At 44.9% G+C, this 14,108-nt stretch overlaps 1 protein-coding gene across 3 annotated transcripts in view; it reads right to left on the minus strand.

Annotated features, from left to right (window-relative positions):
- Nucleotides 1–14,108, minus strand: part of LOC142576528 (protein spinster-like) — a 97,263-nt gene that overhangs the window by 31,467 nt on the left and 51,688 nt on the right. For all 3 annotated transcript variants that reach the window (XM_075686685.1, XM_075686687.1, XM_075686684.1), the window contains exons 4-7: nucleotides 12,905–12,971; nucleotides 9,109–9,245; nucleotides 3,119–3,253; nucleotides 1,825–2,020 (exon numbers count right to left, since the gene is read on the minus strand). In XM_075686685.1, coding sequence (XP_075542800.1) covers nucleotides 1,825–2,020; nucleotides 3,119–3,253; nucleotides 9,109–9,245; nucleotides 12,905–12,971 — 535 coding nt within the window. The remainder of the gene's footprint in view (nucleotides 1–1,824; nucleotides 2,021–3,118; nucleotides 3,254–9,108; nucleotides 9,246–12,904; nucleotides 12,972–14,108) is intronic.

Raw genomic sequence — 14,108 nt, forward strand, 5'->3', positions numbered from 1 at the left:
TCGAACAAGGGTGGTGGCTGTCATGTGCCGTACCTCGGGGAAATGCATGCAGCAGTAGGACAATACATACTTTCCTGTTCATGCTCGTGCCACATCACATCAACCAATTAATCATGATTAAATCATTAATCGAAAAATTGGAGAATTGTACTTGCCACGCACAAGGCACTAGTGGTAATAAAATTACCTCCAGAGCTTGTTAAATGGGTGCCGCAATGCCAAAGTGGACTTGTCGAGGGGGAGGCCGAGCCTCTCCTTAAAAAATGGAGGGGGAGCCCGGCACCCCTTGACTTTAAGCACTGCATGCACTAAATCGGATGCCCAATTGTACCGTGCATTTTCAGACTTAACCATGTCATCTGAACAAGCATCACACATATGCAAAGAGCCCGGAGAAGCGTACAGTACCAATTTCATTAGGATCAATAAACTCTGGGTAACCACTGGTGGTGTGAAAGTCCTTTTAAGACATGAAGGTTCTATAAACTGATCACAGGCTTACCTCTGGGGGTAAAACTGTACCACAGCACAATGTAACTCATGACAGCTCTGTTAACGCTATGCTGTGATCTAAATAACTGCCAGTGTAGTACTATCAGATATTTCACAGCACACCAGTCAACTTCATAAAAGAAAAAGAAACAGCACAGAATGAAAATACGCATAACTGCGGTGTTTGCAAGCTATGCAAACTGAAAAGAATTCTTTATGCTTCCTTTTCACAGGCCTGAGCTTCCTGTACCTTGTGTCTCACTGCAGCAATGGCCTTCAGAAGAATCGAAAAGAGCTTTTGTATCTCGACTCTGCTGCCTGTTATAATATCGCTCTGCTTGGGTAAGTGGTCAACAGTACACGTTTCCTGATTAACTCCATGTACAAGTTTAATGTAGTTGCAATAAATGCAGCTTAATGTTGCATTCGCGTGTATCCTTATTGTTACATCCATCTTTAGCGTGTTTGTTCTCATATTACCAACTTGGTTAAAAGGCCCCTCACCAGGCCCAGTGGAAATGTCAGTTATGCATTGAAAGTTGTAAAGCACCGCCTAGGAAGTGTTTTGCCACAAACATTTTTCAAATTAGTTCTATATTAGAGGAGATTGAAAAATTGCAGAAGAACACATTGTGGGGCTAGTTGGTTCATAGTTTTCAAAAGATGAAATGCCAACAGAGACAGCACACTAAGAAATAACAAAGACAGGACAAGACTCTACTTGCCACTGTTTATTGAGGTCAAAAGCGGCTGAACATATGGCCATGGGGAGAAGGGGAAGAAAAAAAGGGAGCGGTGACGTGCAAGAACACAGGAGATAGACATGCAGGGAATCACAAGATGAAAGAAAAATAAAGAAGCAGTGAAAGACGTCAAACATTGGAAAAGAAAGCTAAACCAGTGGTGATACCATATTCTCACAAAGTGGCACATAATCTTAAACACGTCGGCGTGAAATAAAAAATTCCTGCATTTTTTTTTGCGCCCCGAAAACTTGCTACTTTGTGCCGCCTGATTGGATATGATGACTAAGAAAGTAGAGTGTTCCATTAAACATACAAACCCTTTTGTAAATTGTTAATAAGGGGTCGTATACCGCATACCGCTGAAGTGTGGGAAAGAGTATATCGGCCAAACTGGCCGATGTATTAATGAACGCCTGCGGGAGCACAAGCTTTTGCTGAAAATGGTTATGGGCCAACCAGATTAAGAAAAGAGGGGACGCCTGTGTCAGCATGCCGTCTCCCAATATTTACACAAATGAAAGCATGTCTATAGATAAGGTTTAGGTTTTGTTTAATTGGTCAAGGATAGTAGGTGCATGTGGCTTACCCAGGTGACATTAGGCATGCGGTGTGCGATGATGGCACCAACAAAGAGCAAGGGCACGCTGATGAGCATGCCCAAGCCGCAGATGAGAGCGTCGGCCCGCACCGACCACTTGCGGAAGTGCGAGGACAGGGCGCTGCCTGTGGTCACACCCACTATGCCCGCCAAAGTGGTGATGATGCCAAAGATGCGGTTCACTCTGCACGAGACCAGCACAGATGAAACAAGCACGCTTACAACTGCTCAGCAATGCTGCACAAGCACTGACTACCTATTTGGTTAGTACCACACAAGAGAGCATGATGGCAAAGTGGTCAACTGCCACAAGAGGCTGCATATGACAAAACGGCATGCATACTATAAAAACCTTAATACCGACTCAAACTTGCTACAAGGAGTAATCTTAGGTGCGCAGAAGGAGAAACAAAAGTTTTATCAACATATGATATGTGTCATGAATACTTCCGTACTTCGATAATATATTTCTTTATCCAAGCCATGCTGCTCGCTTATTCACCCTCACTTTCCTCAGGCGACACACTGCCGGAAGAGCCCACCTAGAGGTGTTAATTTGTGCCGTCCAGTGCGTTTCACATTCCAAACTGCTCAAAGACATTCGCCAGCAATGGAACAATCGGAATGGTGTGCAGTGGACCATGAACAATTTAACAATCAAAGGCATGCAAAGATGGAAAATTCTATTTCATTCCACGGGTGCAAGTACCGTCACATGCCCCAAGGCAATGGGTGCAGTGAATGGCATCTGCTTTAGGCGAACGCAATCCGGCACCTGCGCTGTTTTCGTGTAGTAGCACAACTAGCAGCCAAAGTAAACTGCATTTTATGAGACCACCAGCACTGTCAAGGAATTTAATAGGTAGCACTGCAGTTGTCAGAACTTCCCAAGAGTACTTCGGTGTTCATCACAAGACCATGTGGCAATCTCTACAGCTATCGAGAAGCTGAGGGCTCATTAATGCTTGCCATAGTTAAGGAAAAGAGTGACTGGAGACTGTGTTTTCTTTACCATTGCCAAAAGAAAATGAAAGGAAGAGTGCAGCTTACATCAGTCATGAGAAGTAGCATACATGTGCTTTTTTAGGTATCTGCTTGGCAAGCAGTTAGTTTCAACCACCTAATCAGCTCAATTATTTAAATACACCACTTGAAGCTGCACCTTCCCCCAACCCTCCAACAAACTCTATATATTGAAAAGAAAGGCAGTTATCTGTATGGATTTTTTTTTCTTGAGAACAGGCTTCCATCACAGACAAAGAGACAAAACATGTACACGCACCTTCCTTCATCAGCCTTGCCATCCGGACTGTAGAGCATGAGGGCGTGCGTCATGTAGCTGGGTGCCCACCAGGACAGTGCACCCGTGGCAAACGTGACGCACGTAAAGCCCAGGGTGGACCAGATGTACGAGCGGCTGCAAGTGGGAACAGTGGGGTTCGTACAGAATATCCGACTCCAAATTCAAGGAAAATTAAACTATTTCACGGATGCCAAAGGCCAAAATTCAAGGAGGTGTTTTTTAAAAGTTGACTTTCCCACTGTAACGACGTCAATCACCTTCGGCCATGATGGTCACTACAGTGTCCAGTTTCAGCCAACAATAATCATCGTGTTAAAGCCAAATGGTTGAAACTTTGTCTAGCTGGTTGTCTAGCTGGTTGTCTAGCTGACCTGGCTTTGACCACACAAGGCTTGTTGCTTATGAAAAGTACAGATACAGTACAGGTACAGTTTTATTCTGTCCGTCCTGTCTCTTGCACTACTATTTGAGAAACTCTAAATAACTTTTCTACACCTCCCTCATGTATTTAAGAATGCATATGAGCAACAAGAGACAGTGCAATGATGAATGTGAACTGCATGCACTAATGTGCATTGCTTGTTCCGACATGAAGAAAACACCACTTAGCGTGACTCTGGAAGTGCTGCAAGCTTCCGTGACTTAGGTCTTTTTGTGCTAAATGTATAAAAATATCCCTCTGAAAGAATACCTTACCAGTTTAAACTTGCCAGTTTGAATAGATGAAATGCTTGTCTTAAATGCACCTTTAGCTATTTCTTCAGGAATCATGTTTCAGAAGAAAAAGAAAGGAGGAACTACCCTGACAAATCTGTGTACCGGCCACTGTAATTACACAGTTCATTCATTTATTCATTCATTCATTCTTTATTCAAGCCAACTTATACAAATTGTCTTGGGAGGCATAGCAAAAGGCTCGTTAAGTGCCTGAAGAGGCTATGTCACCTAGACAACAGCCACAAGTGCAATAATTTTTTTGTTATATACATCACACAATTACAATCAGGTACATACATCAGTGCAAAAACAACAATTATTCTTTTCTGCTCTTCAGAAAGTTGCATGCAAGCTTAATGCTGCGTTTACCCTGTTCTCTATGAAGTTCAGAATAAGTCAATGTGCTCCCACGTGCTGAGATTAGCCATATCAGCTGCATCATAAAATCCTACCACCTAAGGCAAATAAAATGTCTTAGGCACGGTATGAAAATCATCTCTGAATAGTTTGTACCAATTCTTCTCAAACTTGTGATGGAAATTTAGAAGTTTGAGGCTCCATAAGCTCGCCACAGCATAATAAATTTGTGACAGAAACCACTTGCATACCATGAAAAACTGCTTTGGGAATTTAATTCTTAGTATTTTGTTTGTTTTCTTATTCAGTTGCATCAAGTATAAATTCTTAAATTCGAAAATAAAATGCTGGTTGTGAAGGGTTAGGGAACCACTGAAACAAGTCTACAAAAGTTTACATCCCAGACTTGAGCCACTTGTGGCCAGTGGTGCAAACAGAAATTTATTTCTTGTGGGTAGGGGTCTCCTCTGGTCACTACTACGAATACAGCCGAGACCCGCAGTAACGAAATCCCGAGGCAACAAAATTCTCGCCGCAACGAACTATTTTCGGATCCCCGGCAAACGCCCACAGGAGTCAATGCATTTCCTATCTCGCTACAACGAAATAGTTTTCTACAGCAATCCCTCATTAACGAAATCTTCTGAAATGACAGTCCGCAAATAATCCGCGAGTAGTCAGCAAACACTAATTGTGTCCAGAAACTGCTCAAATGCATTTGTTGTGCACTTAAATTGCATGAAGTACTGCCACAGCACAGTTGCGTGGCCACCACCATTATTGCCTACGATAAAGAAAGAGCCTCGTGACAGGCGACAGGGATGACGCTTTATCAGTGGGCTTTGTGTACCGCCACACATGGTTTGTGTGCTCAGTGTCATCGGTACTAGAGTGCGTCAAATGTGTGTCTGTGTGCCAATCGGACCATTTGCTTTGCCAGCCTGCTAAGATGCCGCCTCCAGTCAAAAATCGGAAATTTATGACACTGCAGGATAAGGCTCCAATTATTGCCCAAGATGAAAAGGGCAGGAAGAAAATTGATATCGCCGACGAATTTGGAATTGCATGCTGTTCGATATCTACGATTCTGAAAAACAAGGCCTCCATTCTCGGCGCGCTCAGAAATGATGCGAGTGCAAAGAACAAAACGGTGAGCACTGTGGCATTTCCAGACGTAGACAAGGCGGTGTTCGCATGGTTTTGTAGACACCGTGCCAACAAAATGCCGTTGTCTGCCAGAGTGCTTCAGCAGAAGACGCTGGGCTTTGCGTGCACTCTCGGACATGCTGATTTCAAGGCTAGCCCTGGCTGGTTGAGCAGCTTCAAGGCCCGCCGCGACAGAGTGGCCAAAGTCATTCCTGGGGAGGCAGCAGCCATTGACCCTTTGACACCTCGTCGTGGCTGCTGACCAATACAGAAGTATTGGACCAGTTCAAGCCCTCGGACATTTATAACACAGATGAGACGGCTTTATTCTACGAGATGCTGCCATCGAAGACCCTGGACTTAAAAGGCCAGAAATGCCACAGGGGGAAACACAGCAAGCAGCGTGTAACTATTTTGTTGTGCACTAACATGGATGGCATAGATAAACGGCCACTGCTTGTAATCGGCAGAAGCAAGTAGCCCCGCTGCTTCAAGGGAAATCGTCGGCTGCCTGTACAAAACACCGCGAACCTGAAAGCACAGATGACCCGGGCCATATTTGGCAGCTGGCTGGAGGCCTTCGGTATGGACATGCGGAAGGCAGGCAGGCCAGTCTGGCTTTTTTAGGACAATTGCAGTGCCCATCATGTTGACAACGTGGAGCTTTGAAACGTGCACTTGGTTTTTTTTTTTCAACTGAACTTCAACAATTTTCTCATTGACACTATTAATCTAATTATAATATTTGAGAAGTTGCTAAATAATTAAGGCTAATTATGTAATTAGGCAGAATGCAAAAAAATAATCTGAGTATCTTTAAGCGATGGCAAAGAGTATTACTTTGTTCCTGTCCAGCTATATGGCATTTGCATACTTTTAAATCTCTGTGCATGATATTTAGGACAGTGTGTGTGTGTGTGCGTGTGTGCGTGCATGTGTGCGTGTGTGTGTGTGTGTGTGTGCGCGCGCGCGCTTGGAATTCTTGCGACAGTCTTTTTATATATTTAGGTTTATATATTTAGCTATAGTATATAAATCTATATAGATCTACCTTAATATATAAAAAGACTGTCAAAAGATTTTACTGTATTCCTCGAAAAAGGTCGGTCTACCGACCAAACCTATTATGTAAATAAACGAAGCTAAAGATAACCGCGAAGTTGTGGTTCTTATCTTTGTGTATATAAAGGTTTTCCTGGCTAACTGTAGCCAGAGCTTAAAAATATGCGAATGCTACGTAGCTGGATAGAACCAAGATAATGTTTCCCATTGCTTGGAGATGCTCAAATTATTTTTTTTTTTCATTTTGCCTAATTAGATAATTAGCCTTAATCAAATTCTCAACCTTTATATTTAGGTTAAAAGTGTCAATGAGAAAATTGCAGAGCGACATGAAAAACACCGATACAGCTTTCTGTTGCTTAATGCATGCGACATAAAAGTGTTTTTCCAAGCCTAAAGGAAGCCGACAAATGCAAGCAAAATTGCCACGTGACTGGCCCCTCGAGGCACAAATATTTGCCGTTGACATCACTACTAATTATCGTCAATCAAAGCAAACAGCACAGAAAGCTTCGCTTACATCGATTTCCACAGTACGTGAGATCTGCATAATTTTTTGCCACCTCCATTCTTGACATTCGTTATGCGCATCCTCCCACCCCCTCCTCATATGTATCACCCCACTCCCCTCTTTAAAACTCCTTTCCGTCAGTCACTGTCACACTTTTCAACATTCAGCAGGTTGTTGAGCAGCGCGGCGGCCCCTAACATTCCATAGACATAGATATATTTGTTTCAACCTGGACGTCGCAGCCATTCACCTACCTCCCCTCCCACCTGTTTCTTGGTGCTGTTTCCTAGTTCCAATGGCCCTGTACCCTCGTCCTTGATACATACCGCCATGCGCAAATCAGCATTCTGCAGGTCTTTTTCTATTGTCCACTTTTTTTTTGCACTGTTTTCATTTCTCAAGATATGTACAAACTAGCCCATCAGCAAGCTCTTCCCAAGTTTATTTACATAATGAAAGTCAGGGACAAGGAAAAGGAACAAGAAAAAGGCTGGGGGTCGAGGGGGGGGGGAGATATTATGCATTTCCTAGACAAGAAAGTCGCAATATTTTCGGAATGCTTTTCTTCCATTCGGTCAAGTACCAGAAATGAGAAGCTCTTTGACGACAAGGCCTGGTGGGGAACAACAATGACCCGAGTTTTAAGCACGTGCTCATCCCATGTTTGTCTGTGTGTGTAATTTTTAACGCTGGTGCCCAGTCAACAGCTGCCGTTACCATGATCCAAAACGAGGTAGAGGCACATTGGGGCCACAATGTTCTGTCTGCTGCAGGCGCTGAGCAACACTTTTCTCAGTGAAAGCAGTGCTTTCCTTGCACTCATTTGACACAAGGAGTGAGGTCCTAAACACAGCGGCCCTAAACATTGGATTCAGGGGAGGGGGCATTCTACAGATGAATTTCTTTCATTGCCTCCCTGTCCATGCCTCAAAAGTAGGCTCGCAAGCAGCAAGGTGAGACTGCGCATCTCTTATCCACGGAGGACCTCATCACTGGTGGACTTTGTGGGTGCAACCAGTGACATGCACAAAGCAAGGGTTGGTCATCCTCCACAAAAAGATAAAGTCATCAGTATATCAACAAAGAAAAATGTTCAGTTACTTCAGACAGTGTTGTGCATGCTTGTTGATTTTCCCTTCAAGAAAGTGTTTCTCTCTCTCCACTCACGCAATCGCTATGTTTCTGCTATAGGCATTCACGCCTGGGGGGAGCAGGGACACGGATCAACTTTTGTGTTCACTTCAAGAATGTCTCGACACTGGCCATGAATAAAGTTAAGGTTCTCGAAAATTCCTGACATCTTGAGATGGGCTCTTTTAATTGCGTACTAGACGGCATGTTCCCTCCGTGGGAGGCGAAATGTAAGTAAATTGCAATAATATTCACTATTACAAGTACTGTAATTATTGTAAATAGCCTCTCTTTACTTTTCTGCTCCCCACTCTGTGCTCTCTCCAATTTTGTTCCCTCTTCATTGGACCATCCCCCTTTCTGGCCAAAGTTCAGGTGTCAGCCATCACTGGTGCAGCAAGCAAAATTATCTTTCTTCCAACAAGCACAAATGTAGTTGCTTTTTCCACAATCGGACATGAGCTGACACGGATGCTCAGTTAGCTGCACCTTTCACCTATTTGTTCTTGGTGCAACGGAGAAGACATTTTGAGCGAGTACATTAGAGAGGGGATTGGCCCCATGACCATCCCCCACTCTCCCTTCAGACCGCCACTAGCCTTTGACTTGCTTTCACATTCAAGCTTTCCCCTTTCACCGATGTTGCTGCGTCCTGAAACTTTCTGTTCCATGAGGAAGAAGGAGGGGTGGTGGGGTTCGTAAAAAAAATTGGGGAGGGGGGTTCGACTCCCCCTCCCCGCTCCTCGTCCCTCTGGCTAAGCCAATGTTTGTGGCCATTGGTATAACGAACAATAAACTGTTAAGAAACTCCATTAATATGATACCATGTTACCTAGTTTTATGCCAAAGGGATTACGTTGCATACTTGTCATCTTTCTCTTTGCACTTATGCACATGCTTTTTTTTCTCAGTGTGTGAAACTTCTGGTGTGCATTTTTATTAGCCTCTTCCTTTTTCTGACTAACTTCGATGCACGGGCAGGCAAGAAAAGTGGCGCATGCCACCTGGCAACAAATGAAAGTGCGAACAACACAGGTGAGCTCACTTGGCAACCAAGGAAAACAGGTCATCCTTGAGCGTAGAAGGGCCCATGGTGGTGGCTCCTTCACTGGCACCCCGGAGAGGCTCGCGCAACACGAACAACACCAGCAGCACTGCCAGCGCGCCAAGCACGGGGGTCACCTGTAACGAGTGTGGAGGGTGCGAAGGAGGTGTCACATGCAAATTTGCGTTACATATTGCAGGTTCAAAGCTCCATATTCGGCTTAGCAAGTTTTGAGCCTCAGAATACCTGGATTACGCATGCCACAGGCCAAAATCAACAGAATATGCCAGTTTAGGTCCACAACACATGGGAGAGAAAACAGATGGATAAACGGATCGCCATAAGGTGATGTGAATAATCAAAGAAATATTTCAGAATCACAAGAGCTAGAAACAACAGCGAGAACATACTCGAGCAATGTCAGAAACGTGGTACAGCACTGATGTAGCCAGGCTCATGCTGTCATGGCTTTCTTGTGGTACTTTTATAGCAATGCCAAACAGATGGCAATGCCCCCCCTCACCCCCCAAGCCAGTGCAGTCAACAATTCACATGTATGACCTACTGTGGGATAGAGATTATAAACAGGGATAAGGTGCCTCAGAAAGGCTGCCAACATTTCAATAGGAGGACCTACCTTCGTCAAAGGCGGCCTCGTCATCCTCGGCATGTTAGTTTTAAAGGGTTACGAAGATAGCTCCTCCTATTGAAACGTTGGCCAGCCTTTCCGAGGCACCTTATCGCTGTTCATAATCTTTATACGACAGTGTGATTTTCCACATCTGTGAGCCCCTTTCTTGATTATGTATGACCTACAAGTTTCTTGTACACTGCAAATGCCTGCCCTCAAACAGCAGTCGAACCTAGATAAAGTGAGCACGGATATAAAAAAGTAAACAAAAGTTGTCTCACTGCTATTACAGCACAACATATACATGCTTAAAACTAACATCGGATATAACAAAAGCTATTTTTGTATCAGGTGCGGCTTCATTACAACAAGGTTTCACTGTAGAGATTTATTTGAGAACCAACAGCTCATTCTGCCACACCTTCATGCTGATCCTACCTGCTTTCCGTCTGATATTGAAAGCAACATTACTAGAACTAGTTCAAATTCACAGCTGCGCTGAAAACATGGGCCCCACGGCGGTCGCGAGATCTAATGCCGCTATGATCAAGTCGCGCTACCGGCAGTGCACCCGGTTGCATGGCTTCTTTGCTGCGGCTGCGCCTCACGTGGTTGCTTTGTGGCTGCGCATTTGTTGAGTCCTGCAGAAGTTTGTTTGGAGGTTTGAGTATTCGGAGCTCACGCTGGTCTGCGGAGGCGTGCAGCCTGGCTTGTGTCAAGCATGCAATATGCCAACCTGTTTTGCTCCGGGTTGAAAAAGCTTCTACAAGTTGTCAGCTAAGCGCCACATTTAATGCGTAAGCATTCTTTGACAAGTACCACAGGTCCATCATGTGTAAAGTATAATGCCTTGTATCTGCCCAAAAATGGGAATTTGCAATGTTAAGAAATTTAATTGTGTATGATAATATAAATGTAGATGATTGGTAGCGATATATAAGCGATAAGGAACAATTTAAAGAAACAAACAAAACTTGATCAGAGTGAATACCAACAGGGATACATAGGGCTCTATAGAAAATGCATGGGGGAGCTAATACTAGGGGTGGGCTAACTTGAAATTTGGAGGTGTGCCAACTCGAAGTTTGGGGGTGGGCCAACTCGAAATTTGGGGGTGGGCCAACTCGAAATTTGGGGGTGGGCCAACTCGAAATTTGGGGGTGGGCCAACTCGAAATTTGGGGGTGGGCCAACATGAAATTTGGATGTGGGCCAACATGAAATTTGGAAGTGGGCCGATTTGAAATTTGTAGGTACACCAACTTAAATTTCGAGGTCCCAGCCATGGTTGCTAAGTAGCTACGGTGTTGGGCTGAGCACAAGGTCGCAGGATCAATTTCGGGGTGGGCCAACTTAAATTTGTGGGTGGGCCAGCGTGCAATACGACTATCTTTCTCCAAAAGAATGCATAGAGTATATAAGATGTAAGGGAGCTCTCCATTTGCAGATAGTGCGATAGACAATAATTTTAAAACTTTTTCATGCTCTCCGATAGGTTCTTTTTTTTTTTGCTTCTTCCCTCATTAGCTATCCTGCTTTTGTCCCACTTCTGCATAATCGATTATGAACTGCCTTAGCTGGCAGACTCATCCAGTCCCGATGGATGTCGGAGTAGATTCACAGTATAGCATATCTGCTGAAATCGAAGCTTACACCTTAGGTACAAATCCTAGTACGAATCACTTAGGATACATACTGTGCTTGCCAAGCGGTCAATCATAGTGAAAACCATGAACTCTAATTACAAAGGCAGTATAGCTTTTCAATGGAGTAAAAAATCGATGTAGACAAGTGAATGTGTGGGCAATACCAAGCTGCCATGCCACTGGAGCAGCAGCCGATGCAGCCAACTGGTAGCTGGACTCGACTGCAGCGCTGTTAGTTCTTGTGACCACTGTGTGGACCACAAGTGTGGACCAACGTGTGGACCACATGAAAAGTGGTCTTGAACTGCCCTCACTTGCATTCTGCTGCAAACAATGGAGGTTTTTGTTATTTCAGAATACCTATTATCCTATCTTACAGCTCTGTCTTGACCTAATTTCCCCACCCTCTTATATTTTTTCATGCATCAATCATAGCAATAAAGTTAGTATTAACATACGTCATACAAAGGCATGCCTGCACATTTGATCCAACAGCTTTTGGAGAACTGGAATCACCTTTCAGATCAGCCTCTTCCGTGCAAGACTTCGTTTTTGTGAATTATTAGCTAACATTATATAACCAGAAATTCTCCCTTATTTCTGTATTTATGAATTCTACCACTCTCTGTAATGCCTTCAAGCCTTAACGGTACTTATAAATGAAATGAAGAGGGGAAATAATATAAGCAACACTGGCTGCTTTTTGCATTATTGTGGCTGTTCATTAACATGTTGGATACTCTATGCTGGAAAAGCCCTGTTCTTTTGTGCATTTTGCACACATCATACGCAAACAGCAAAGTTATTTGAAGGTTCCCAGATAGACCAGATTGATATCAGGGAAATAAAAAGTTATGCACAAGAGATCTTCAATCACAAGAGTTGGTCTCACATACTTCTTTGTCAACACTGTTATTGAACGTAAGAATTGAAGCGAGGAATAAAAGTAACTGGAAGCTGCACTACGTAAAGATGATGACAGTGGAGTCAAAACAAACATTCTCTGTGCAACTAGTCACTTCTGTGTTGTCCTTCACTTCCATGCATGGCACAGGCCATCACATTACAAGAGCGTGTGAAAGACAGCAGTCACATCAAGTTTATAGAGAGGCATGCTCACTATTTTTTTACTTGATCACAGCCCATTTTAATAATACATTCAACATTCAAGTTACGCTTTATTCACTACATGCTGCCAATTTCAAAACTTAACATTCAAAGCGTTAGCTGTGCTTCAGCATTCATCTTGCTGGAAATACAAAAAAATTTAGAGTGAAGTTCAGATATCACAACGGATGTTGGGCCAAATGTCTTTATTCCTTTGCACTGGTCCCGAGATGCATTCAGGAGGTGCCCATTGCAAAAAAGCTGTGATACGCCTGGCCATCAATATCAGTCAGTTCAAGAAAAATTGCCTTCATTTTTACAAGCAGCAAGAATGTGGAAGGCCACAAACACAGCCCTTACACTTTTAGAAAACAGCCTAAAGTATGAAAATCTCAATGTCCAGAGTTGCTTACCCTGAGGGCCCAGTACCATCCATGCAGTGCCTCTGCCATAGACGCACCAACGATGTAGCCTAGACCACTGCGCAGAAAACACAGTCAACAGGATGCAACGGATAAAGGTGCATGTCTTTCGCACAGCTGTGGTATTATTTCCGTATCAATGTGAGAGCAGCAAAGTGTGTGCAATGGGCCTTGCCCGGGCCCTGTGCATTCAGATCAGTATATAATGACTGCATGCATCCGCACGTTTCCTGGTCCCCTTCAATACACTTTTCAACGGTTGCTTACCCTGTGGAATTGCCGGAGGGGCTTCAGAACAAATTACATGGCTCTATATTTGTGTGGCACCATTTGCCTCTGTATGGCGCCACCATTGAACCGACACGGATGCATCTGTTTATATGTGCACATTGCACATTTACACGAGCCATACTGAGTGTGATGTTATTGGGGCCGGATCACTCCAGAAAAGGGGAGAAGCGGCACGCGAAAGCACAAACACACATCGGGCTTGTATTGACGTACACGACACAGATAACGACACACACACGTGACAATACCTCATAGGCGACATGCACTATCTCTATGGATGGGTGGATTATGATTGGCCTACAGTTCCGGCGGAAGCGTGTGTCGCCTTGTCTGAGACCTCGTGGAACTGATGCTGGCCAGCGGGGTCGGACAGCAGTGTCGGCCGGCGGGTCGGACAGCCCTGTAGGACGGCCAGGTCGGACAGCTGGGCCGGACGGCCGGGACGGACAGCTGGGTCGGACGGCCGGGACGGACGGCCGGGTCAGACCCCCTCGCGGGGCTCAGGTAGCCGGCCGCAGTCACCAGGTCGCGTCCACAGCTGGCGGGGTAGCCCTGTGGCCGCTCACCCGAACGCTCGACCGCCCCGGTTCAGGACCGCCAGCCCTCCTGGACCAGTGCCCAGCGGAAGAGCGGGGCGAGGTAACCTCCCAGCGGGTGACAGTGTTGCTTCGGGTGTGGCATATTGGCGCGGGCGGCGATAGCTCCTCTGGGCCAGACGCCCAGCGAGGAAGCTGTTTTCCGTCGACCGCCGAACCTCGCGCACTGCTCACGCCACGGGCCACACACTCTCGCGCCACGCTTTTCGAAGCGCCACTGCCGACGCTCCCAAATTGGTGTCGATGATGATGAGGATGATGATGATGATGGCTCTCTTGCGGGTATTCGCACAGAGTCGCTGTCATCT

This window comes from Dermacentor variabilis, chromosome 3 (assembly GCF_050947875.1).
Source record: "Dermacentor variabilis isolate Ectoservices chromosome 3, ASM5094787v1, whole genome shotgun sequence".
NCBI classification, from domain to species: Eukaryota; Metazoa; Arthropoda; class Arachnida; order Ixodida; family Ixodidae; genus Dermacentor; species Dermacentor variabilis.